Source organism: Ornithorhynchus anatinus, chromosome 18 (assembly GCF_004115215.2).
Source record: "Ornithorhynchus anatinus isolate Pmale09 chromosome 18, mOrnAna1.pri.v4, whole genome shotgun sequence".
NCBI classification, from domain to species: Eukaryota; Metazoa; Chordata; class Mammalia; order Monotremata; family Ornithorhynchidae; genus Ornithorhynchus; species Ornithorhynchus anatinus.
Window position 1 is genome coordinate 26299229 of NC_041745.1, and position 25835 is coordinate 26325063.

General features: G+C 46.6%; 1 protein-coding gene across 3 annotated transcripts in view; it reads left to right on the top strand.

Moving 5' to 3' along the window:
• Positions 1 to 205: 205 nt before the first annotated feature.
• The window catches only part of RNF212 (ring finger protein 212), a 34624-nt gene continuing 8994 nt past the window's right edge, over positions 206 to 25835 (top strand). The window contains exons 1-9 of one of the 3 annotated variants that reach the window (XM_029046680.2): positions 206 to 391; positions 6879 to 6940; positions 10434 to 10508; positions 10822 to 10878; positions 14603 to 14661; positions 20383 to 20447; positions 20811 to 20880; positions 23295 to 23340; positions 25129 to 25192. In XM_029046680.2, the coding sequence (XP_028902513.1) occupies positions 283 to 391; positions 6879 to 6940; positions 10434 to 10508; positions 10822 to 10878; positions 14603 to 14661; positions 20383 to 20447; positions 20811 to 20880; positions 23295 to 23340; positions 25129 to 25192 (607 nt within the window). In that variant the 5' untranslated portion in view covers positions 206 to 282. The remainder of the gene's footprint in view (positions 392 to 6878; positions 6941 to 10433; positions 10509 to 10821; positions 10879 to 14602; positions 14662 to 20382; positions 20448 to 20810; positions 20881 to 23294; positions 23341 to 25128; positions 25193 to 25835) is intronic. The other 2 variants (XM_039914678.1, XM_039914679.1) reach the window with 2 other exon arrangements.

A 25835-nucleotide genomic window follows, 5' to 3' on the forward strand; every position in this document is an offset into this window, starting at 1 on the left:
ACCCCCCAAAGGAGCTGTTGGGAGAAATGGACACAATTCCCCCCTGGCTCGTTTTACGCGTGGTTCGTCCCGACTTCCCAGCCCCTTCCATTCGGGCGGGAGCCGAGGTGGGCGGCGGCGCACGCGCACTGGAACGCCCGGCGCGGCTGAGGTCCGTGGGGGCGCATGCGCACTCTCCCCCCCCCGTCCCGGCCTAGCGGCGAGGGGGCGCATGCGCCGTCCCGCCGCGGCCTAAGCTGGAGAGGCGCAGCCTGGCAGTTGTCCATCCTGCCTCCTGCCAACATGGCCGGCTTGGCCTTCTGCAACCGTTGCTTCCAGCCGCCCCGGGGCCCCTCCAAGTTCAGCTTGACCAGCTGCGGTCACGTCTATTGCGACGCCTGCCTCCAGAAAGGTAGAAGGAGTGGGCCTGGTGGGGCTTCCAGCACAGCCCCCCCGCCCCCAGACTTTACCAGCCTTGGCTCCCAGTTGACTGTGGTTGCCCCCCAAACTGCCCCTGGCTCAGCCCCTCCACCCCCCTCATAATAACAAGAGTGGCACTTCTCAAGTGCTTACTCTGTGCCGTGCCCCCTACTAAATAGAGAAGCAGCGTGGCTCGGTGGAAAGAGCCCGGGCTTTGGAGTCAGAGGTCATGGGTTCGAATCCCGTCGCTGCCACTTGGCAGCTGTGTGACTGTGGGCAAGTCACTTCACTTCTCTGGGCCTCAGTGACCTCATCTGTCAAATGGGGATTAACTGTGAGCCCCACGTGGGACAACCTGATTCCCCTCTGTCTACCCCAGCGCTTAGAATAGTGCTCTGCACATAGTAAGCGCTTCACAAATACCAACATTATTATTATTATTAAAATGGGGATTCAGACTGTGAGCCCCACGTGGGACAACCTGATTCCCCTCTGTCTACCCCAGCGCTTAGAACAGTGCTCTGCACATAGTAAGCGCTTCACAAATACCAACATTATTATTATTATTAAAATGGGGATGAAGACTGTGAGCCCCACGTGGGAAAACCTGATTCCCCTCTGTCTACCCCAGCGCTTAGAACAGTGCTCTGCACATAGTAAGCGCTTCACAAATACCAACATTATTGTTATTATTATTAAAATGGGGATGAAGACTGTGAGCCCCACGTGGGACACCCTGATTCCCCTCTGTCTACCCCAGCGTTTAGAACAGTGCTCTGCACATAGTAAGCGCTTCACAAATACCAACATTATTATTATGTCTCCCCCGATTAGACTGTAAGCCCGGGCTGGGGCTGTCTCTGTTGCCCATTTGTACATTCCAAGCGCTTAGTACAGTGATGTGCACATAGTAAGCGCTCAATAAATACTATTGAATGAATTATTAGAGTGCTCTGCACACAGTGCACGCTCAAGGAATACCCGCCAATGGGGTTGGACACCACCGCTGTCCCCCATGGGTCTTCCAGGCTCATTTTACAGATGAGGTAACTGAGGCCCAGGGAAGTGACGTGCCCAAGGCCACACAGCAGACCAGTGGCAGAGCCGGGATTAGGACCCGTGACCCGACTGCCGGGCCGGTGCTCTGTCCCTCCTGTTTCTTAGTCCACGACCCCCCGCTTTCATTCATTCAGTTGCATTTATTGAACGCTGTGTGCTAAGCACTTGGGAGAGCACGGTGTAACGATAATAATAATAATGCTGGTATTTGTTAAGCGCTTACTATGTGCCAAGCACTGTGCTAAGCGCTGGGGTAGATATAAGGTAATCAGGTTGTCCCATGTGGGGCTCACAGTCTTCATCCCCATTTTACAGATGAGGTGACTGAGGCACAGAGAAGTTAAGTGACAATAAGCAGACACATCCCCTGCCTTCAGAGAGCTTACAGTCCACCCCCTCAACTGCACCTACATCCTAACCCTGGGATCGATTAGACCGTCACTGGGCAGGGACTGTCTCTATCCGTTGCCGATTTGTACATTCCAAGCGCTTAGTCCAGTGCTCTGCACATAGTAAGCGCTCAATAAATACTATTGAATGAATTAGCTAAGCACTTACTACGTATCAGGCACCGGGGTGGATATAAGCAGATCGGGTTGGACACCGTCCCCGTCCCCCGTGGGGCTCACGGCCTCAATCCCCGTTTCGCAGATGAGGTGACCGAGGCCGTAGAAGTGGAGTGACTTGCCCACGGTCACACGGCAGACAAGTGGCGGAGCCGGGATCAGAACCCACCATCGTCTGGCTCCCAGACCTCTGCTCTATCCACCCTGCCTCGCTCTTTGAAGGAGATGTGATTTTAGGAGGGTGTTGAAAGTAGAACGGTTGCACTTGGAGAGTTTCCGGTACTCTACCACTGTTGACTACAGGAGGGAGAGTCAAGCAGAGGCCTAGCATTTCCATTCCTAGCTCGGGCAGTGGCTAGCGAGCGGAAGGCCGTCGGCTACAAGTCAAAACTCACCCGTGCCGGGCGGCGGCGCGGGAGAGCATCAAGGGTGGAGCCTCAGGTTTACTGTGCGGAAAGAGCTAATGGGAAACCACTTCCGTATCTTTACCGAGAAAACCCTCCGGATCCACTACCGGAACGATCGCAGATGGAGGTGGGGCGTTCTGGGACAGACGCGTCCGTGGCGTCGCCGTGGGTCGGACACGACGGCGTAAGACGACGACGACAGTCGAAAGGGGAACGAGTGGTGGTCTGTCAGATGTGAAGAGGGTAGGAGGGTGAGTTCCAGGCCAGACGGAGAACGTGGGTTGACGGTGAGCGAGAAGAATTTGAAGTACCGAGAATAGGTTGGCGTTAGAGGAGCGGAGTGTGTTTTGGGTCGTAGTGGGAGATCAGCAAGGTTAGGTAGGAGCGAGAGAGCTCACTGAGAAATATCTTCAAGTCGATAGTAAGGAGCTTCGGTGGGTGAAGTGGATTGGCGACCACTGGGGTGTTTGAGGAGTGGGGAAATGGAGTGAGCGGTTTTTCAGATAAAAGATCCGGGCAGTAGAGTGAAGTCTGGATTATAGGGGGAAAGAGGAGGCAGGGAGGTCAACGAGGAGGCGGATGCATTAGCCGAGCTGAGAAACGATGCCCGGGTGGGGTCCACCCAACCTCAGAGGGGGAAGCAGCGTGGCCTAGTGGAAGGAGCACGGGCCTGGGAGTCAGAGGACCTGCGTTCTAATCCTGCCTCCTCCAAATACCTGCTGGGATACCCTGGGCAAGACACTTAACCTCTCTGGGCTTTAGTTTCCTCATCTATAAAATGGGAATGATAATAACGAGGGCATTTGTTAAGTGCCTACTAGGTGCCGAGCAGTGTTCTAAGCACTCGGGTAAGTACAAGGTAATCGGGTTGTCCCGCGCGGGGCTCACAGGCTTAATCCCCCTTTTACAGATGAGGTAACTGAGGCACAGAGAAGGCTCGCCCAAAGTCACACAGCCGATCAGTGGCGTAGCCGGGATTAGAACCCAAGACCTCTGTCTCCCAAGCCCGTGCTCTTTCCACTGTGCCACATGGCTGTGAGCCTGATCTGGAACGTGAAGTGTGTCCAGGCTGATTATCCTGCATGTCCCCCTTTGCTTACCACAGTGCCTGGCACACGGCGCTTAAATACCGTTAAAAAACAAAACAAAAATACCTTCCCCGCTATTCAATCAGTCGTGATGGTTCTGGGTACTCTCACCTCTCTTTCTGATGGAGAATGCAGGGGAAGGTGAGCGTGAAAGCAGTTCCTTCTGTCAAAAGCGAGACCTGGGCATGTGGGTCGGGTGCTTTCGATACCATGCCCTGGGGGAAAAGGAGCTAGAAGGCCCACTCTTTCTCATTCCCTTTCCATTCCTGACCTTTTCCCATTTCCCCAGATTCCGTGTTATTTTTCTTGCTTTCTCACTCAGCTGAGCCTCAGTGGATCTGGAGGGTGGGCAGTGATGACATTATCGCCAGCACCGGTACCGCACCTAAGTTCTCAGGAGAGGGACAGTTTGCTTGGGCCCGTCTGGCCACCCAGTTTTGAAGTTCTGCCAGGGATGAACCCTGTCAAGCTTGTTCGGGTCAGCTGGGAGAGTTTGTAGGGGTGGGACGCGCCATGGATGCAACCACGTGTCCAGGAGTTGGGTGTCAAGGTCTGGAGAGAGAAGATGCCCAGTGTTCAGTAGAAGAAGAGTGCATTTCTGCTTGCTGTTGAACTCCCCTGAGCTATTTGGGCACTCCCTAAAGACCTCACGTTTCCACAGAGCCTCCAAAGTGAATATTTGCCTTTAGGGCACATTTAATAAATTACAGCCACTGGTGCTGTGTTGGCACAAAAACTGTTGTGTGTCTCATCTTTCCTCCCACTACTGCCCTCCCCTTTTGCTCTCATCTCGTAATCATCGGCTTGTATGTGTAAGAGGGAGTGTGTTGGTAGTGCAGGCTCCTTTCTGTGCCTCGGGAACACCGGGCACCTTTTCGCCCTCAGTTGTCGTCAAGGCTTTGCTCTGCCTTGGTCCGGGGCGACCCAGTCCGTACACAGACAGCTCCTTTAGTCAGGAAAGGCAGGCTCACAAGACAGTCCCCCTGCGGGTTCTCAGTCAAGCCGAGAAAATTTGCAGAAAAATCCATGGAGACTCTTCATCTGGATTTTGGTCCTCCATCCCAAAGTGAGCAGCATGGCAGAGTGGATGGAACATGGACTCGGGAGTCAGAAGGTCGTGGTTTCTAATTCCGGCTCCACTTGCCTGCTGGGTGACCTTGGGCAAGTCACTTTACTTCTCTGGGCCTCAGTTATCTCATCTGTAAAATGGGGATAAGCTGGGAGCTGGGATAAGAACTCATGACCTTATGACTCCCGGGCCCATGCTCTGGGCAGATAGAAGATAAGTCTCTCGTGGGACTCACAGTCTAATTAGGAGAGAAAACAGGTATTGAGTTCCCATTTTACAGGTGAGGGAACTGAGGCACAGTGAAGTTAAGTGACTTGTCCACAGTCTCACAGCGGACGGCAGGGATTCGATTCCGAGTCTTCTGACTCCCTGGCCTGTGCTCTTTCTACTAGGCTACTTAGTAGGACTCTGCAGATGGTAAACCCTCAAATACCACTGATTGGTCTCTGGATATTATTTAGCAAATTCGGCTCTCTTGCAAAGTTCAGTGAGATTCTGAAACTACTTCATGATGGCGTGGCTGGCTGGATCAGAATTTGTAGCATCTTATCTGAGCCATGCCCCGTTGTCCCACATAGGGCTCAGAGTCTTAATCCCCATTTCACAGAAGAGGTAACTGAGGCACATAGTGACCTGCCCAAGGTTATGCAGCCGACGAGTGGCTGAGCTGGGATTAGAACCCAGGTCCTTCCGTCTCCAGGATCCTTGCTTTATCCACTAAGCCATGCTACATCTCTGTATTAATTTAATCATGTATTAATTTATAAATCAAATTTATCGGGTGCTTACTCTATGCAGAGCACTCTGCCCTCATATCTTACGGTCTAACAGGGAAAACACACCCCAAAATAAACTACAGGAAGGAGAAAGCGGCAAAATAAAGTGTATGTGTCTAGACTGTAAACTAGGTGTGGGCAGGGAACACGTCCACTAATTCTGTCGTTGTGTATTCCCCCAAGTGCTTAGGACAGTGTTCTGCACACAGTAACTGCTCAGTAAATACCATTGTTTGGCTGATTAAAGCACATAAGGGATTTTCCAGGTGCTTGGGTGGCATGAAAGAGCTGAGGTGGCGGGTGGGAATGAGGTTGGGTGATGATGTGAATGATTAATCCAGGAAGGCCTCCTGAAGGAGATGATTTCAGAAGGGCGTTGAAGATGGGGAGAGCAGTAGTCCGCTGGATGAAACGGGGAGGATATTCCAGGTTGGAATCCGACAATCAGTGTCGTCTGAATGCTTGCCGTGTGCCCAGCACTGTACTGAGAACTTGGAAAACTACAGTACAAGAGAGTTGGTAAGACACGACTCCTGCCCACAAAGGAGTTTTCAGTCTATAAGGGAAGACTGACATTAAAATAACAAATTGGACAAACAGTAGAGTGCAAGGGTAGGTAAATATAATAGTTATGGTATTTAAGTACTTAGTATGTGCCAGGCACTGTACTAAGCACTGTGTTCTGGGCTTGGGGTGAGTATCAAAATACTTAAAGGGTACACAGCCAAGGGTATAGTTGATGCAGAAAGATGGGTGGCTTCATCAGGGAAGGCCTCTAGGAGGACACGATTTTAGGAGGGTTGACAGCAAGAAGTCAATTATTCATTTACCTATTACCCTATTTATTTTGTTTAATGAGATGTACATCACCCTGATTCTATTTATTTGCCATTGTTTTTATGAGATGTTCTTCCCCTCGACTCTATTCATTGCCGTTGTTCTCGTCTGCCCGTCTCCCCCGATTAGACCGTAAGCCCATCGAAGGGCGGGGACCGTCTCTATCTGTTGCCGATTTGTACATTCCAAGCGCTCAGTCCAGTGCTCTGCACATAGTAAGCGCTCAATGAATACTATTGAATGAATGAATGAATGAAAGAAGTACTGGTCGAGTTGGTGGAGGAATTAGCCTGGTGCTTGATGGAAAATGAGAGTACAGGTAGGTCAGGATTACTTCCAGTGAAGAGTCACGGATGTCATGCTCAGGTTCGTTTAGAGAGTTAGTTTAGAAAGTGATAGAGACCTATTAGCAGGAAATGATTTCATACTAATAGGAGAAGTTTCAGGAAGAAACTAATTGGGAAATATTAGATACAGCCTTATTAAAAAGCACGGAGTACGTTAAATATTGAAGTGCGAATTGATTGGTTAATAGAGTTTTAAATCTTCAAAGTCATGGTAACTGCGATCATCTCATCTGTAAAAGATTGCATTCTCAAATCTGTTCCTATAATTCTGCATAGCGTATTTCAAGTTGTTATAATTAGTAAGCTATACAAGCTGTGTTTCTTTTACAGGTAAGAAGGATCAATGCATTATTTGTAATGCGCCATGTCGTACAATTTTACTTACAAATCAAGTAAGTAAAGATCCTTTTAGAAGCAGTACGGTTTTTTTAAAAAAATTTGAGTTAATAATTATTATTATATTGCTATTATAATACTTGTATTAATAAATACAAATAACACTAATTAATTGATTAATTATGGTATTTGTTCAGGGCTTACTATGTGCCAAGCACTCTATTAACCCCTGGGGTCGATTTCAGATTATCGGGTTGGACACAGTCTCTGCCTCACATGGGGCTCATGGTCTGAGGGGGAGAGAGAGCGGGTATCCACTCCCATTTTACAGATGAGAAAACCGAGACACAGAGAAGTTAATCGACCTCACACAGCAAGGAACTGCCTTAGAACCCAGGGCCTCAGACTCCCTGGCTTGTACTGTTTCCACTGTGCCGTATTCCTGACCTTTTTGTACGTGGCGAAGTGGAAAAACACTTTTGAATGTTATGAATTTGCCTATTTCTACCTGTTCCAGATACCCTAGTAATCTTGGGCATTTTATTACGTGCCAAGCATAGAGTTGAGCAAAGAGTTGGGGTCGATAGAAGATTATTAGGTAGGACAGTCCGTGCCCGGGTGGGCAGTCAGCAGCGGACAACCTACTCACTCTAGGCACTCCAGCTCAGGGAGCCCGGGCGGCGGGGAGGGCCCGGGAAATTCTCGGACCCAGCGGACCTCATCAAGTTGGGGGAAAACCCATGAAGCTCGAAACACCCGGCCAGCTCCATCTGGAGCGGGGCATCCTCACCCATTCGGCCCAGGGAAAACGTTCCAGCCTCTGGCCGAGGCGAAGCTCCGCCACCGCGGAGGATGTCCTCGCCAGCCGGGAGAGAAGGGGGGAAAGAAGGGGCCATTGATCGATGATATTTATTGAGCACTGACTGTGCGCAGAACACTCTACTAAGCGCTTCATTCATTCAGTCATATTTACCGAGCGCTTACCGAGTGCAGAGCAACTGAACTAAACGCTCGGGAGTGAACACTACATCAATAAACAGACACAGTCCCTGCCCACAGTGAGTTCACAGTCTAGAAGGGGGAAGACAGACATCAATAGAAATAGATGAATTACGCTTGGGAGAGTACAGTGCAAGAGAATTAGGCACGTTCCCCGCAAGCGACGAGCTTGCAGTCTCGATAGAGACGGCGGGAGCTGATCTTAGACACCCTCCAAACGTTTTAGATCCATTATTTTTAAAAATTTTGGTACAGTCCAGAAAACTGGCAAAGTGCTAAGAAGGCCAGTGTGTGTTACAAAGTCACGCTTTTTCATTAGATGAGTTGCCAAAAATAATGTAATCTATTTAAGGCTTTCTTTCCTCATTATTGCTCTTAAAGGTGTCCTGTTCAGAACTCTAAAATTGTGATCCGTGCCCTCTTTCTTCCTTAGAGTCAGCCGAGGACCAGGGAAGCCCTCCCTGCCATTCCCAAGCCTGTTGCCGCCGCTAGGTGTAGAGGTCGTTGTGGGCAGGGAATGTGTCTGTTATATCGTGTGCTCCCAAGCGCTTAGTAATAATAATGTTGGTATTTGTTAAGCGCTTACGATGTGCAGAGCACTGTTCTAAGCGCTGGGGGAGATACAGGGGAATCAGGTTGTCCCACAGTCTTCATCCCCATTTTGCAGATGAGGGAACTGAGGCACCGAGAAGCGAAGTGATTTGCCCACAGTCACACTGCTGCCAAGTGGCAGAGCCGGGATTCGAACCCATGACCTCGGACTCCCAAGCCCGCACTCTTTCCACTGAGCCGCGCTGCTTCTCTAGTACAGTGCTCTGTACACAGTAAGCGCTCCATAAATAGTACTGACCAACAACTGACCTACTGACTGCTCTGAGCTGGGGAGATGAGGACCCCCGCACCCCGAGGCATGAATGAAGTGGGAGGAGAGAGGCTCAGCGGCTGCTGCCCAAATCTCTGGCGTCTCTGGGACGAGGAGCGGGGCGGAAAGGAGGTTAATCACTGCTAGTGTCGATCCATCCGGCTGCCCCTCTCTCTCCTTCCTTCCTTCCTTTCCTTCTCCTCCCTTCCCATCAGCTGTGTTTATCGAGCGCTTCCAGTGTGCAGACGCCCGTATTAAGCGCTCGGAAGAGTGCGGTACAGCAGAGTTGGTAGACACGCTCCCTCCCCACAGTGAGCTCACAGTCCAGAGGGCGAGATGGATATTAACCTAAATAAACGATGAATAAGTACAAAAGAAGTGCCGTGGGGCCGACGTAGGGGAGAGTGCACAAAAGGAACAAATCAGGGCGATGCAGTCCCCTCCGGCAGCATCAGCTGTTGCCGTGAAGCAATCGAATCGGCTCAATTTGTCGCTCAACTGTATATATCTTCATCACCCTATTTATTTTGTTTAATGAGATGTACATCACCCTGATTCTATTTATTTGCCATTGTTTTAATGAGATGTTCTTCCCCTTGACTCGATTTATTGCCATTGTTCTTGTCTGCCCGTCTCCCCCGATTAGACCGTAAGCCCCGTCAGAGGGCAGAGACTGTCTCTATCTTTTGCCGATTTGTCCATTCCAATGCTAAGTACGGTGCTCTGCACATAGTAAGCGCTCAATAAATACTATTGAATGAATGAATGAATACTTTCCAAATGCTCAGTAGAGTGCTCTGCACACCGTAAGCGCTCAGTAAATACGATTGAATGAGTGAATGACCATTGATGTCGTCATATTGCACCGTGATGTGAGGATGTTATGTGGGAGCCTCATAAAACTGAGTACTCCTAGGCTCCTGGGGTTCGGGGGAGAGTTAAATCTGTCTCAGGAACCGACGAGACGGGGCTGTGGGAAGCGGGGAGCAAGGTATCCTACGTGATTCGCAATGAAGTAAGTTTTGTTAATGGGCGCTTAATTATGCGATTGGCTCCTCGGGCACCAGCTACATAAAGCTTTCAATTTGTTTGGTCCTTCTCCTCAAAACAATTTCCGATCCTTGGACTAGGCCATGTCGTTTCCCAAGATGTGTTCGATAAAGTACTTCGATACTGGATGTTTTACATTCTAGAATTTCCATGATCCCCGGTTGACTGGAAGGCAAAAAAGAGGACGTGGATCAGAATTTTATAGAGTTCCGAACAGGATGCCTTTAACAGGCAATAATGAGGAGAAGATGCCTTAAATACGATTACATTTTTGGCAACCCATCTAATAAAAAGCATGACTTCTTAAACTTTTTAAACACATAGATTGATCTTAGTGATTGAGCAGTTTTCTGGACTATACCAAAATTTTTTTTTTAAATGGATCTGTAAAGTTTTGGAGGAAAACAGTGAGTGTTACATAAGGAAAGTAAGACTATTTTTATAATCACCATTCTCTTCTATCTCCTTTACATTCTGTGACCAAGATATGAAATACCATATTACATTTTTTTTTTACATCAAAGCCTACTGCTCTTTTTTCTGTTCCTCCTTAATCTCCTCGTTTTGTAATGTCATTTTTAGAAGTAGTAAAAATGCTCTATTAGCTCCATAAATAATCTTTCTGGGTCTCTTTTCAGGTGGATTTTAATATCCAGGCATTCTTTATGGATATAGATAATTTATGTAAGAAGTATTCGAAAGAAACTTCACTGGTAAGTTATGTGCAAAATGTTTTCCAAGACTGCAGCTTTATGACAACCAGAATCCAGGTTTTTTGGGCAATCTGCTCTCTCTTTCTTTTTGTTTTTATTTTGTATTCCAGAACTGTGTTTCGTGGAAGACAACCGTGATGTAAAAGAGAAACTTTTTGACTTTCTGTTCCTCACTTTATTGGGTTTATAAAATGTAAAAATGAAACATTTGGACTTGGATTAAAAGTTATCTTCAATATTACAGAATGAAGTATCCTGTTGCAAAAATACAATTTGTAAAAGCCATCAGTTGATGAACCGATTTCATTTTCAGATTTCCGAATTTCAAGATAAGCAGAGAGGGCACTTGCTGGCGTTCTACAAAGAAAAGGTAAATCTGTATTTGTCTCTGATCTCTTGCCTTATTTTTTTTTTTTTGGTTAAGTAACTATTAGGCTGTTCTTGAGAGGCAGCAAGGTGTAGTGAATAGAGCATCAGCCTGGGAGTCAGAAGGTCATGGGTTCTAATCCCGGCTCTACTTCTTGTCTGCTGTGTAACCTTGGGCAAGGCACTTCACTTCTCTGTGCCTTAGTTACCTCATCTGTAAAATGGGGATTGAGATTGTGAGCCCCATGTGGGACCGGGGCTGTGTCCAACCCAATTTGCTTGTATCCACCCCATGCTTAGTACAGTGCCTGACACACCGTAAGCACTGAACAAATAACATAATGATTATTGTGGTTATCAAGACGATCGTCAGTTTGCACTATCCCGTGAACTCCCAGAATAGCAGTGTCAAACTTAGATGAGAGTGGGCCAGATATCACCAGCGGGCTGGTGCTAGCCCGCGGAGTGAGCCGGTGGCCACTGTCATCTACGGACTTAAGGCAAGAGCGGTCGCACGCTGCAGTGGCTACCCTGCAGCACCGACGCTACTCTGCAGCCCGTGGCCTCGTCCCTTCTCGTCTGGAGTGGTGGCGGGTTTCACGTCCTGCATTCCGGTTAGCTGAGCAGAGGTAGTGTCATCCTCAAAATTTCCTGCGTGCCCATTATGTGCGGGGGCTGGGGGCCATCTGATAAAATAGGAGGCACGGTCCCAGCTCTTGAGCAGAGTTCAATTAATTCCGTTGTGCAAATATGTGTAAATGAATTTTAAGTTATTCCTTAACTTGATTTACTTAGGGGAAGGGGAAACACTCATCTTAGTTCTTCTGTAGTGTGAAAGTCCAACCCACTGGGATGGAAAGAGGGCAAAAGAGTTGGGGAATCCTGCCCATTGTTTATTATTATGATTATTATAAAACCACTTTGACATTAAAGTTACACCCTTGCCCAGAGCACCCCTTTGTAGCTGAACATCCGCGCGTGCGGGCGTCTCAAATGTCTGGATCGTGGATTTCCTGCCATCCCCTCGAGGTCCTCTGTGACCCCGTACAACAACCCGCTCAATCGGGGAGTGGAAGAAGAAAGCCCCAGCTGATGCCCAGAGCCGCCAGAACCCGCTGCCGCGCTGAGCTTTTTCCTGGGACGGCTCCCGCCGTACATCCTTCGGGTTTGCCGGGGAGCTGCCAAAAGCTCCCGAGAGCCGCGAGCCGCAGCCCCCTCGGCCGGAGCCGGGCCGTCGGGCAGAGGAGAAATCGCCATTTGAATCCGTCTCCTACTCTCCCAGGAGGAGAGGATTGGAATAAGTCGCCGTTTGTGCGAAGCTGTGTATTCGTGTGACTGAGAACGTCTGAGACGCGAGCCTCTCTGCGTCCGTGGGTCTGACGTGAAGGGCGTGTGAGTGTGCGTGTCTGTCTCTCATTTGGTCCATCACTCGCTGTCTCTATCCTTTCCCTGCCTTTGAACTCTCTCTCATCTCCCATTTCCGTGCCATCCAATTACATATTGGCAAGAAAATAATAGGCAGTTCTATTCCCCAATTCTCTTTCTTTTTGTTCTATTTAATAACAGTGTAATGTCTAAACATTTCCTAATTTCTTTGTAATTTGCAACTGTTTAAAAGTAAGGCACGCATATGAGAGTATGACTGCTTAATCAGTCAGCCAGCAGTATAAGCGCATATGTTGTGCAGAGCACTGTACTTAAGTTCTTGGGAAATTACCACACAGCAGAGTTGGTGTACCTTTTACCTGTCTACAAGAGCCCAGGCATGACTTTGACATGCTGTTGTCTGACCTTTTAATAACAATAATAATAGTAATTAATACTCATTTTGGTACTGGGTAAGTGCTTTCTCTGTACCAAGCGCTGTTGTAAGCGCTGGGCTAGATACAACTTAATCAGGTTGGACAAGGTCCCTGTCCCACATGGAGTTGGCAGTCTAAATAGGGAGTAGGATTAATCCCCATTTTACAGATGGGGAAACTGAGGAACAGAGAGGTTGAGCGACTTGCCGGAGGTCACACGGCAGTTAACGTGGCAGAACTGGGATTAGGACCCACATCCTCTGACCCCCAGGCCTGTGCTGTTGCCACTAGGCCCTGCCGCTTCTCTTTAAACGCTCATTTTTTCCGTGATTGTTTTAAAGTTACGTTGCATGTAATGGGAACTCTTGTCCGCGTCACGTTTTCCATAGCTTATGGTAACATTTATTCTACAATATGAGGAAAAATTCAAATATTTACACTGGGCATAGTCTTCCTAAAGAAAAAGAAAATTCTATGCCTTTTGATCTTACGTAAAAATGTTAAGATGTATAGGTAAAGTCCCTTTATGATGAGTCAGTTACAGGGACTGCTATCTCCATTTCCTTCAGTGAAGTCGTGATCGTTTTATAGCACTACTTCACTGCTTCAGAACAATGTTTTAATTTTAAGTCATCCGAATTTTCTTGCCTCTGGATATTCCTGAATCCTCCAGAGCAGTCACCAACACGGGCAGAGGGATCCCAAAGCAAAAATCAGCGTGGTCTGAGGGGAAGACTGGGAGGCAGGAAACCTGGCTTCCAATCCCAGCTCCACAGCTTACCTGCTGTGTGAGCTTGGGTGAGTCACCTGACTCGCTTGTCAGCTGTGTGACTGTGGGCAAGTCACTTCACTTCTCTGTGCCTCAGTTACCTCATCTGTAAAATGGGGATTAAGACTGTGAGCCCCACGTGGGACAACCCGATTCCCCTGTGTCCAACCCAGCGCTTAGAACCAGTGCTCTGCACATAGTAAGCGCTTAACAAATATTATTATTACATATACATATATACATACATAATATATATTATTATTATATATAATACATTATTATAGCTCTGTGCCTCAAGTTCCTCATCTGTACATCGGAGGTTAAATACCGTGAGCCCCGTTTGGGACAGGGACTTTGATCTGATTATATCTGCCCCAGCGCTTAGCACACAGTGCTTAACAAATACCATAACTATTATTGAAGAACCACTCAGGGTCCAGGAGTCTCTTGGATGTTGCATTAACATCATCAGTGGTATTTATTGAGTGCTTACTGTGCAGAACACTGTACCAAGTGCTTGGGAGAGTGTTATTCAACAGAGATGATGGTTACGTTCCCTGTCTACAATGAGCTTACAGACTAGAGGGAGAGTTATAGCAATATAAATAATTCATAATTTGTAATATATGCTTTATAACCATGTACATAAGATGCATTCATGCCTCTTCTGGGCAGCTGATGCATCAGGAGCATTTTCTGTGACTACTTATGTGTTTTTCTTGCTCTCTCCCCAGAGCAGGAATCTTTTGACCTGAATTCTTATTGTTCGTCACAAAGTGCTGCCCGCTCAAATTTCTGGCTTTCTAAACGACATGGCACCAAATAGCTGCATTTATGGAATGCTCTTTAAAACGGGTGCTTTAAAGCGTTTTGATTTTGATTTTTTTCTCTCGTCTTGATATTGTTCGTTTGAAAGGAGTTAAAGCTTGCAAAATAAAGCATTTTAGAATGGGATCTCATAATAACCAAAATTTATCATAGGGAAATGATTTGGGATCTCCATGGATTATGTTGAAATAAGATTATATCGAAAATGCTGTGAAGCCTAGTCATAGAATTCAAGCTCTAATCTTTCTGGAATGAGGAGTTTGGCTATCAAAATCTCTCTCTGAAACTGATCTCTACACCTGATAAATGGAAATTTTGATTATCTTTAGACTTCTAAATTAGAAGACTCTCTTAAGACGGTAACGAGACAGATGCAACAGTTAGAAAGGTATGGCCCATTTGAATTTTTTTTAATGCTACAGAGAGTAAATGGTATTTTTATGTTCAAGATTTTAATTTGTATCTGCTACAGCACTTAGAACGGCACTTGGCACACAGCGCTTAACAAATACCGTGATTATGTTTAAAAAATTGTCCTCCCAAATTTCTTTCAAAGATTATAAACCAACTCAAAGATGATAAATAAAGAGGTAATTCAAAATGTCAGCATATCCTTCTTGGAGCTTGTGCCTAGTGGAGTATGAACGAACAGTCGTTGGGACCAACTCACCGTAGCGGTGAGTGGGTCAATCAGTTAATCAGTAGTATTTATTGAGTGCCTACTGTGTGCAGAGCACCGTACTCGGCGCTTGGGAGAGTACAACATAACAGAGTTGGTAGGTAAGTTCGCTGTCCACAGTGAGTTTACAGTCTTAAGGGGGAGGCGGCTATTCATATAATATAAAATTAATATAAATACTAATATTAATATAAAATGGAAATCACGTATAAAACCTGCTCCCTCCTGTCGTCTCTGCAATGGACGTGAAGTCTCTCCTCATCCCTTGAAACGGCTTTAGCGCATAAACTAGGGGTAGGAGCAGGGAGGGTTGGAACAATCAGCGTGATCTCCCTTGACAGCTGCAGAGGGAATTCCAGGGCCGGTGACCGGGGAAGCTTTCCGAATGGGTCTATCATCGAAGCGCTCTTAGAGCGTTTAGGAGGTTATTTGGAGCCGGGCCGTGTTGTGCACTTCCGGGACTGGAAGAGCGGTGCGGACTTTCAAGATAGAGTCGAGGCTGGCTGGCTCCTACTTTGAGGAACTACACCCGGGCCGACACAGAGTCGTTGCCACCAATTCTGGAAGGTTTAGCCACCTTCCAGCTTCTCTTGAAGGGGCGGAAATGGAGGGGAAATGCAAGACCCACGTTGGAGTTGGCAGCAAGAGGAGCGGTTCATAGAGTCGCAGAAGTGGGTGGCACCTCAGAATCAGTCAATGGTATTTATCGAGTGTTTACTATTTTCAGAGCACCATATTAAGCACCTGGGGGAGTACAGTACAGCAAAATTTGCAGACACGTTCCCTGCCCATAATGAGCTTGCAGTCTAGAGGGAGAGACAGACATTAATATGAATAAATAAGTCATTTATGATGCCTAATATAAAGATTGTACGTAAGCGCTGTGGGGTTGGAGCGACTATCAAATGTCCAGAGTTCACAGATCCCAGTGCTTCGATGCAGAAGGGAGAGCGAACTGGGGAAAAGAGGGCTTAATCGGGGAAGGCCTCTCGGAGAAGATGTGACTTAATGATGCTTTGAAGGCAGAGCGATGGTCTGGCGTACGCGGAGGGCGTGTGAGTTCCGGGCTGGGAAAGGAGGTGGGAAAGGGATCAGCAGTGAGATGAGATGGGAGGCGAATTGACTGAGTGTTTCAGAGCCGACAGTGAGGAATATTTGTTTGACGCGGAGGTGGATGGGCAGCTGTTGGAGGTTTTGAGGAATGGGGGGACGTGGACTTAACGTTTCTGTCGATAAAAGATCTGTGCGGCAGAGTGAAGTATGGACTAGAGTGGCTAGAGACAGGAGGCAGGGAGGTCAGTGAGGAGGCAGATGCAGTAGTCAAGGCAGGATAGGTTAAGTGCTTGGATCTGCGCGGTAGCAGTTCGGAGGGAGAGGAAAGGGCGGATTTTAGCAGTGTTATTTAGGTAGAACCAGTAGGATTTGGTGACACGCTGGATACGTGGATGGACCGAGAGATGAGTTGAAACCAACGCCAGTGTTTTGGGCTTTTGGGATAGTAATGTTGTCTACAGTGATGGAAAATGAGGAGGGCAAGGTTTGGGTGGGAAGATTAAGAGTTTAGTTTCGGACATGTTGAAGTCGAGGTGTTGGCTGGTCATTTCTCGAAGGCAAGAGGAAACGCGAGATTGCAGGAAAGGAGAGAGGTCGGGGCTGGAGATGCAGATTTGGGAATCATCTTCCTAGAGGTGGGAATTGAAGTGGGAGTGAATGAGTTCTCCGAGGGAGTGGCTATAGATGGAGAATAGAAGGAGACCCAGCTCTGAGCCTTAAGGGTGGGAGGCCGAAGAGGCGCCAGCAGATGAGATTGAGAAAGAGCGGTCAGAGAGAGAGGAGGAGAACCAAGAAAGGACAGGGTCAGTGAATCCAGGTTTGGATAAAATGTCAAGGAAAAGGGAGTGGTCTACAGTGTCAAAAGGGACTGAGAGGTTTAGGAGGGTTAGGATGGAGTAGAGGCCATCACATTTGGTTACTTTAGAGAGAGCTCTTTCTGTGAAGGGGCGGAAGCCAAACTGGAGGGAGTCTGGGAGAGAATTGGAGGATAGGCAGTAGAGACAGCAGGTGTAAACAACTCTCATGACTGAAGAGAAATGGTAGTAATAATAATGATGTTGGTATCTGTTAAGCGCTTACTATGTGCCGAGCACCGTTCTAAGCGCTGGGGTCGATCCAGGGTAATCGGGTTGTCCCACGTGAGGCTCACAGTTAATCCCCATTTTACAGATGAGGCCACTGAGGCACAGAGAAGTTAAGTGACTTGCCCACAGTCACACAGCTGACAAGAGGCAGAGCAGGGATTCGAACTCATGACCTCTGACTCCCAAGCCCGTGCTCTTTCCGCTGAGCCACGCTGGGGTGAAAACTGGAAGGAAAAGGTCATTTAATCCAGCCCCCTGTATCTGTACACACCAATAAATCCCCATTCACTGACATACACTGTCACACATGGTTAGCATCTTTTTCTCATGCTCTTATTTTTCTTCAAGTCAAGACCTTTTCCACTCCTTAGTGGCAGGGAGTCAGTGGGGCAAATAAAGAAAAAAAGGCTTGGTTTGAACTTCACACAGTGGCAGAGAGCCAAGAAATAAAATCCCCCGGCCACGGACTTCGAAGTCTCAGGAACACTAAACTGAGTAAGCCGTGAAGGGCATCTAAAAAGATGTGACAGGGGAGAAGCAGCGTGGCTCAGTGGAAAGAGCCCGGGCTCGGGAGTCAGAGGTCATGGGTTCGGATCCCAGCTCTGCCACCTGTCAGCTGTGTGACTGTGGGCAAGTCATTTAACTTCTCTGGGCCTCAGTTACCTCATCTGTAAAATGGGGATGAAGACTGTGAGCCCCACGTGGGACAACCTGACTACCCTGTGTCTACCCCAGCGCTTAGAACAGTGCTCTGCTCATAGAGGAGCTTAACAAATACCAACATTATTATTATTATGGTTGGAGGTAGGGAGATGTAGTGCTTTTGTGGGCAGTGTTGGGTGGCATCGTTTCTTAAAATGTCCTCTCCATCGTTCTGAGAGCTGAGAATTACTCCGAAACATTTTGGTTTGGGAGCAAAATTATATATAAAATGGGAGAAGGTATTAATTCTGCTAAATCTTATTTATTTCCCCCCTTCTCATTCTCATTTTTCAAAGGCCTGGTTTTTTTAATGGAAAAATCCTATTTTTCTGAAATGAAAAAAATAATTTTAAATCTTCCCAGATTGCCACATTTCTTATCCATTATATTTTTCTCTTTTCCCTAGTTACTGTGTTTGTGTTTATATATATGTATACGTATATATATGCACATATATAAGTATATAAATGTATGTGCGTATGTCAATCAATAGTATTTATTGAGCACTTATTGTGTGCAGAGCACTGGATTAAGCACTTGGGAGAGTACAATATAATGGCGTTGGTAGATGTGTTCCCCGCGCCTATATTAAATATAGAGTTGGCATATTTACCGGTGACCTTTGTCTGTGAGGGCTTGCGCGACTGAAAAGGCCACAACCCGATCTCTGTGTGTACATCAAAAGAGTAGCCTTTGTGTCGTCACGTGTCGCAGAACTTGGCACGGTTTTCATTTTATCTCCGTGCCTCTCAGTCTTCGTGAAGCGTTGTTCCGAAAGACCCACGACTTTTTTGATAGTCTCTCATCCAAGAGCAGGGGTGATGCAGAAGGGAGAGGGAGGGCTTGGAAGATATGTGATTTTAATAAAGCTTTGAAGGTGGGGAGAGTGGTGATCTGTCAGATATGTAGGGGGAGGGATTTCCAGGCCAGAGGCAGGATGTGGGCAAGGAGTCAGCAGTGAGCGAGACGAGGTCAATGTACAGACGGTAGGTTGGTGATAGAGGAGCAAAATGAGTCTGCTAGGTAAGATAGGAAGGGGCAAGGTGATTAAGTGCTTGGAAGTCAGTAGTCGGCAATTTCTTTTTGATGTGAAGGTGGATGGGCGACCACTGAAAGTTCTGGAGGAGTGGGGAATCGTGGACTGGACAATTTTTTTTTAGAAAAATGATCCAGGCAGCAGAGTAAAGTTTGAACCGGAGTGGGAAGAGAGACAGGAAGGCAGGGAGGTCAGCGGGAGTCAAGGTGGGGTAAGGTAAGTACTTGAATCAACATGGTAGCAGTTTGGATAGAGAGAGAAAGACAGATTTTAGCAATCTTAAAATCCACTCGTGCTTTTCCTCTGGCTTGGAAGTCCCTCCTTCCCCAAATCCAGACTCCAGCCCTATCTATATTCAAAGTGTCATGGATAGAACACAGGTCTGGGAGTCGGAGGACCCAGGTTCTAATCCAGGCTCTGCCCCTTGTCGGCTCTGTGACTTTGGGCAGGTCCCTTCACTCCCCTCCCTCCTCCCTCCCAACCTCTGCAGACTTTGAGCTCGTCGTGGGCAGGGGTTGTCTCTCTCTATTACTGTATCGTACTTTCCCAAGCACTTGGTACAGCACACAGAAAGCGCTCAATAAATACGATAGATTGATTCTCTGTACTTCAGATACCATGGGGATAAAGACTGTAAGCCCCATGTGGGACTTGGACTGTGTCCAACCTGATTAGCGTAGTACAGTGCCTGGCACATAGTAAGTGCTTAACAAATACCATTAAACGAACAAAAAAAACCCCTCCTCCAAACCTACCTCCCCCAAAGTACGTTTCCAAAGCAGTTCCCCATATCCCAAGTCTTATAAACCTATCAGCCATCTCTAACACTCGTCTAACGTATTTCTACCCATACGTAGCACTTTTGTATGTATGTTTATTCACTGATACACTCTGTTATTTATTTTGATTCCTCCATTTGCAAATAACATTTGTTTTCCTCCGCCATTAAGAGTGTAAGCACCTTATGGGCAGGAAATTTGTCACTCGCTTATTTTGCATTTCCCAAGCCCTTAGTACCCTCAGAGGATGTTCCAAAAATGCTATTATTCATTCAATAGTATTTATTGAGCGCTTACTATGTGCAGAGCACTGTACTAAGCGCTTGGAATGTACAGATGGGTAACAGATAGAGACAGTCCCTGCCCTTTGACGGGCTTACGGTCTAATCGGGGGAGACGGACAGCCACTCCTGTTTCTTCAAACACACTCCACACCTGTGGATAATTATGACACTTTAAAACATTTTGGAAATCCCGCCCGTTAGAGGCTGTTGTCACTATCGTTACATGTAACCTAGCTAATGGCAGTTGTGAATTATGTCAGCTGAGTAGTATAGAGTGCTGTTGTCATTTCTCTTGTTCTTTGGGCCTCCTCAGAGAAGGGCAAGGTGCTAAAACATTTTAGAGGTCTGGGATTTTTTTTGTGACTTTACAAGTCGTGAGAATCGCCCAGGTTTTTGAAGAATTGTCTGTTAGGTATTGATCTCACGTTTAATCATTTAATCACATTTATTATTTCATTTTCTCCCAATTTGGCCTTTCGCTTTTCTTTTAGAATGAACGTGCCGCACAGATCTGCTCAAGGGTCCGTTTCCAAACCCGTGACGAGTTTATTTTCAAGTAAGTAGGAGAAGCTAACTGGTCTAGTGGAAGGAGCACAGGCCTGGGAGTCAGAGGAACTGGGTCCTAAACCTGGCTCCACCACTTGTCTGCTATGTGACTTTGGACAAGTCATTAACTTCTCTGTGCTTCAGTTACCTCGTCTGTAAAATGAAGATTAAGACTGTGAGCCCCATGCGGGACAGGGACTGTGTCCAACCTGATTATCTTGTATCTGCCCCAGCGCTTAGTACAGTGCCTGACATAGTAAACCCTTTACCATTAAAAGTAAAGTAAAATATTCCCTAAAAATGGACAATTTTGAAAAGTATGCAAGTAAGAACAACAGAAACACGCTAATGTGCAATTTATTCTTTACCTTAGCACCTACGGGTATAGCAAATGGATATTCTGCACGCTCATTCCGGCCACCTTACTCATCTGCCTCCAACATGTATGTATATATTCAGTATATATTCCATGAAAGCCTTAGGAAGAATTAAAAATTTAAAATACGTGATTCTCCAAAATCAGGTTGAACAGAGTCTGCTTGATGCCATCTCGACGGTTGTTTGGGAAAATCAGCAAAAATTCTCATTTGATCTGCAGAATTTGCAGAAGGCCCACCCATACAGCCGTCCACTAGACCCCAGACGCCTCAGTACGTTACTACGCATTCCCCTGAATACACCCTCACGCGGAGAGGCCGGACCTGCACCTAGGTCCAGCTTTTGCAACTGCACTGATGCCGTCCGTGAACATAATTGCGTTTGGTGTGACTTTATACGAGTCACGGCACACTCTCGGCAAGCTAGCACGGAGCCTCGGGAGGTGGCCTGTCGTCCTGGCCCTCGTGGTCGATAATAATAATAATGATGCCGGTGTTTGTTAAGCGCTTACTATGTGCAGAGCACTGTTCTGAGCGCTGGGGGAGATACAGGGGAATCAGGTCGTCTCATATGAGGCTCACAGTTAATCCCCATTTTACAGATGAGGTCACTGAGGCCCAGAGAAGTGAAGCGACTTGCCCACAGTCACACAGCTGACAAGTGGCGGAGCGGGGCTTCGAACCCGTGACCTCTGACTCCCAAGCCCGGGCTCTTTCCACTGAGCCGCGCTGCGTTTGGACTCCAGTACTGTTCCTGGTCCCTTCCTGGAAACCCGACTATCCCAGCCGACTGTTTCGTTTAAAGTTTACCTTCGCCCCGCACCCACCTCTGAATGCCAGAGAAGTGTTGCTAGAATGTAGGAACCTGATTGCTCTTTCCTTCGGTGGGAAGGCTCCCAGATCTAGAAAGCCCATGCCTTGGGACTACTGTCCTTCAGGCCTTGCCACGGCCAAAGGGTGGAAGAGGAATTCCCTCTGGCTTTTGGATTCAAGGTGTTTGTCAGCTAAGCAAGTAAGAGAGAATGTCTAGAGAGCCAGACGGTCCCCAGAGAGACACAAAAGGGGGCGGCTGTTAATTAGAAGGCAATGAAACCAATATAGTGAAATCAAAAATGGTTGGGTCGTGGATCGAGTCTACCAGCTCTAACTGGGGAAGCGGAGTGGCCACGTGGGAAGAGAACAGGCCTGAGAGAACTTCTCTGGGCCTCAGTTCCCTCATCTGTAAGATGGGGATTAAGACTGCGAACCCCACATGGGACAACCTGATTACCTTGTATCCGCCCCAGCAGTTAGAACAGTGCTTGGCACGTAGTAAGCGCTTAACAAATGCCGTCGTCGTCATTCAACATTGCGTGGAAAATACATCTATCTGCGACATAAATATTGTGTTGAATTGTAGTGAGCACTTACTGTGTGAGGAATACTAATTGGGGAAGCAGTGTGGCCACGTGGGAAGAGAACAGGCCTGAGAGTGAGAGGACCTGCGGTCTAATTCCCACTCTGCCACCTGTCTGCCTTATGACCTTGGGCAAGTCACTCAACTTCCCTGAATCTCGGTTACCTCATCTGTAAATTGGGGATTAAAACCTCCTGCCTCTTAGACTGTGAGCCTTATGTGGGACAGAGACTGTGTCCAACCTGTTCATCTTGTATCTGCCCCAGGCTTAGAGCAGTGCTTGACACATAGTAAGCACTTAATAAATGCCATTTTTTTTAAAGAACCCTCCCAAGTGCTTAGTAAAATGCCCAATAAATACCATGGATTAAGTAATACTTTTTCATCTGCCCCTTTTGTGTTGCCTGGAGAAGACCAGCCATTGTCTTTCCACAGATAGACACATTCTCTTTCCCAGTTCTTCCACCCCATCTCCTCGTAACTAACCTTTCTGTTGCTGTTACTATTTTATGATATTTGTTAAGCGCTACTATGGGCCAGATACTGTATTAAGCACCGGGGTAGATACACAGTCCATGTCACACATGGGGCTCAGTGTCTCAATCCCCATTTTACAGAGGTAACTGAGGCACGGAGAAGTGCAGTGACTCGTCCAAGGTGACACACCAGACAAGTGGCGGAGCAGGATTAGAACCCAGGTCCCTTTGACTTCCAAGGCCATGTTCTATTCACTAGGAAACTTCTTCTCTGATTGTTGCGTGTGAAACGAGGAAGGGGCCATTCCTCCTATGTTTCTTTTCCAAGGACCAAGGAAGAGAGCAAGATTACTGTGGCCTAACATTTTTGGAAGAGGGGCAAGGAGGATATCGACAAGAGGGAAGGGGCGATTGCCCCTAATTGAAGTTGGGAGAGGGGAAAAAAATGGAGCAGGAAGTGGTGAAAAATGTTTGTAGCAATCATTTAAAAAATAAGTAAGCATCTGGAAAAGATGAGCTAATTAATACATAGTCTTTGGGAAATTGATTTCAATATGTTTATTACTTGTGTTGTATAATGACCATTTCATAAATTTTCTTGTATACAGAGTGGATTCAATGAGAGTTGATTTTGCGCCTTCACCAGTTAGAAAAGTGAGTTACGTCCATTATCTATTTTTCGTGGGTCGGTGTTTTATATTAGTACAGATGTTTACACATTTTGAAAGCTCCTTTAAAGCAGGAAATATCAGAGTAAGAAAAGAGTAAGCAAGCGATTAAATATAACCTGTCATGGGTCCTCCTCTGCCCTAAATAGAACTGCCACTCATCCTTTAGAGGCTTGGTTAGACTCTTAATCCTAGGAGACAGGGAGCAGCATGGCCTAGTGGAAAGAGCACAGACCAGGAAGCCAGGAGACCTGAGTTCTAATTCCGACTCTAGCACCGCCTGCTCTGTGATCCCGGGCAAATCACTTCACTTTTTTGAGCCTCCAGTTTTCTCAAAGGCAAAATGGGGATTCAATGCCTATTCTCCCTCCTACTTAGATCGTGAGCCCCTCGTGGGTCAAGGACCGTTTCTGGCTTGATTATCTTTTATCTACTTGAAAGCATAAGCCAAGACAAGACCCCAGGACTTGGAACCGTGCTTGATATTTAGTTAACACTTAAATACCATAAAAAGGGAGCTTGTGTCTTAAAAGTCAAGAAAAAGAGAGCCACAGAATATCTAAACATCTACTTGTAGGAATCAGAGAAGCAATATGGCTTAGTGGAAAGAGCACAGGCTTGGGAGTCAGAGGACTTGGGTTCTAATCTCGGCTCCACCACTTGTCTGCTGTGGGACCTTGGGCAAATCACTTAACTTCTCTGTGCCTCAGTTATCTGTAAAATGAGGATTAAAATGTGAGTCCCACGTGGGACAACCTGATTACGCGGTGTGTACCGCAGTGCTTAGAACAGTGCTTGGCACATAGTAAGCACTTAACAAATGCCATTATTATTATTATTATTATTATTAATAATCAGAGGAACTGGATACCAATAGAGGGGAAACAGAGAAGGGTGAATCTGATCTCTTCCTCTGCCCTTGCTGCTCAGAGACTGCCTATATTGTAGAGCACATATCTCCACACAGACCTCATTGGTATCCCAATGAGGGTGGTTTGTTTGGTGTGAAAGGAAGGTTTTTGGTAATATATACTGAGGTAACATATAAGCAATTTACCTCATTTACGCAAAACTAACGAACATGTTCTCATTTGGGAATTTTCAGAGTATTATCAAAATATATCTCCAGGTGTCGTTTACTATTTGACTTCCCCACTCTGCAAAGCTTCCTCAGACCCACCTCTGCCACTTGTCTGCTGTGTGACCTTGCAAGTCATTTAACTTCTCTGGGCCTCAGTTCCCTCATCTGTTAAGATAGGAATTAAGACTGTGAGCCCCACATGGGACAACCTGATTACCTTGTATCTGCCCCAGCACTTAGAACAGTGCTTGGCACATAGTAGGCGCTTAACAAATGCCCTCATCATCATTGAACATTGTATGAAAAATACAGCTATCTGTGACATAAATATTCTGTTGAATTGTAGTGAGCACTTACTGTGTGAAGAATAATGTTGGTATTTGTTAAGCACTTACTATGTGCAGAGCACTGTTCTAAGCGCTGGGGTAGATACAGGGTAATCAGGTTGTCCCACGTGAGGCTCTCAGTTAATCTCCATTTTACAGATGAGGAAACTGAGGCACCGAGAAGTGAAGTGACTTGCCCACAGTCACACAGCTGACAAGCGACAGAGCCGGGATTACTGTACTAAGCACTTGGGCGTGTTCAGTGCACCAATAAACAGACACATTCCCTGCCCACAAGAAATATGAAATACTAAATGACAGCATTATCATTTTATAATTTGATTTCTCTCCATGTATCATTTCTTAGCCTGAGACCCCAGTAGCCCCCGTAAGAATCTCATTGATAAGTCCACCTCAAGGCGGACGTATGGGTAAGTAGATATTCTAGTCGATTTAATCGAAATTGTTACATGTAATTTGAAAAACAGATAGAAAGCTATCATCACACTGAGTTGTTTGGCATGCACGGCATGCAAATTTTAGCAAAAAAGCAATACTGCAATATCATCTAAATACTCCTCCTGAGACTGCCCTGGGCTTCCAGTCTCCGCATGACTAAAATCACTCGTTGATAGTAAATTAGTTCCATAAGGAGAGCACGTCAACTTTTCAGGTCAATGAAATATTGTTTTAAGTACTACGAACGTTTTTATTCTAAGACCACTGGCTCACCTTTAGTGTTTTGCACATAGTAAGCGCTTAACGGATACCATTATTATTAATAGAGAACCGTGGGTTTCATCCGCGTCCATCAGAAATTCATTTTCATCTGCTTTAATTCTGCCCTCTCATCTGTCCAGCAACAATACTTCTCCGTCTTTGACTCTCGTGCTCGTTATCCGCGACATCTTTTTCCGAGTTTTAATTCCCTCCTCAAACCCCGTCTCCTCCTCCATCTCTTACCCCTAATGATCTGGCCACGTACTTTTTTTGATTAAATTGAAACCATTAGACATGGTCTCCCTAAAATATTCCATGCTCCTCTACAGTCCCTTCCTCCTCCAGCCCTCTTTC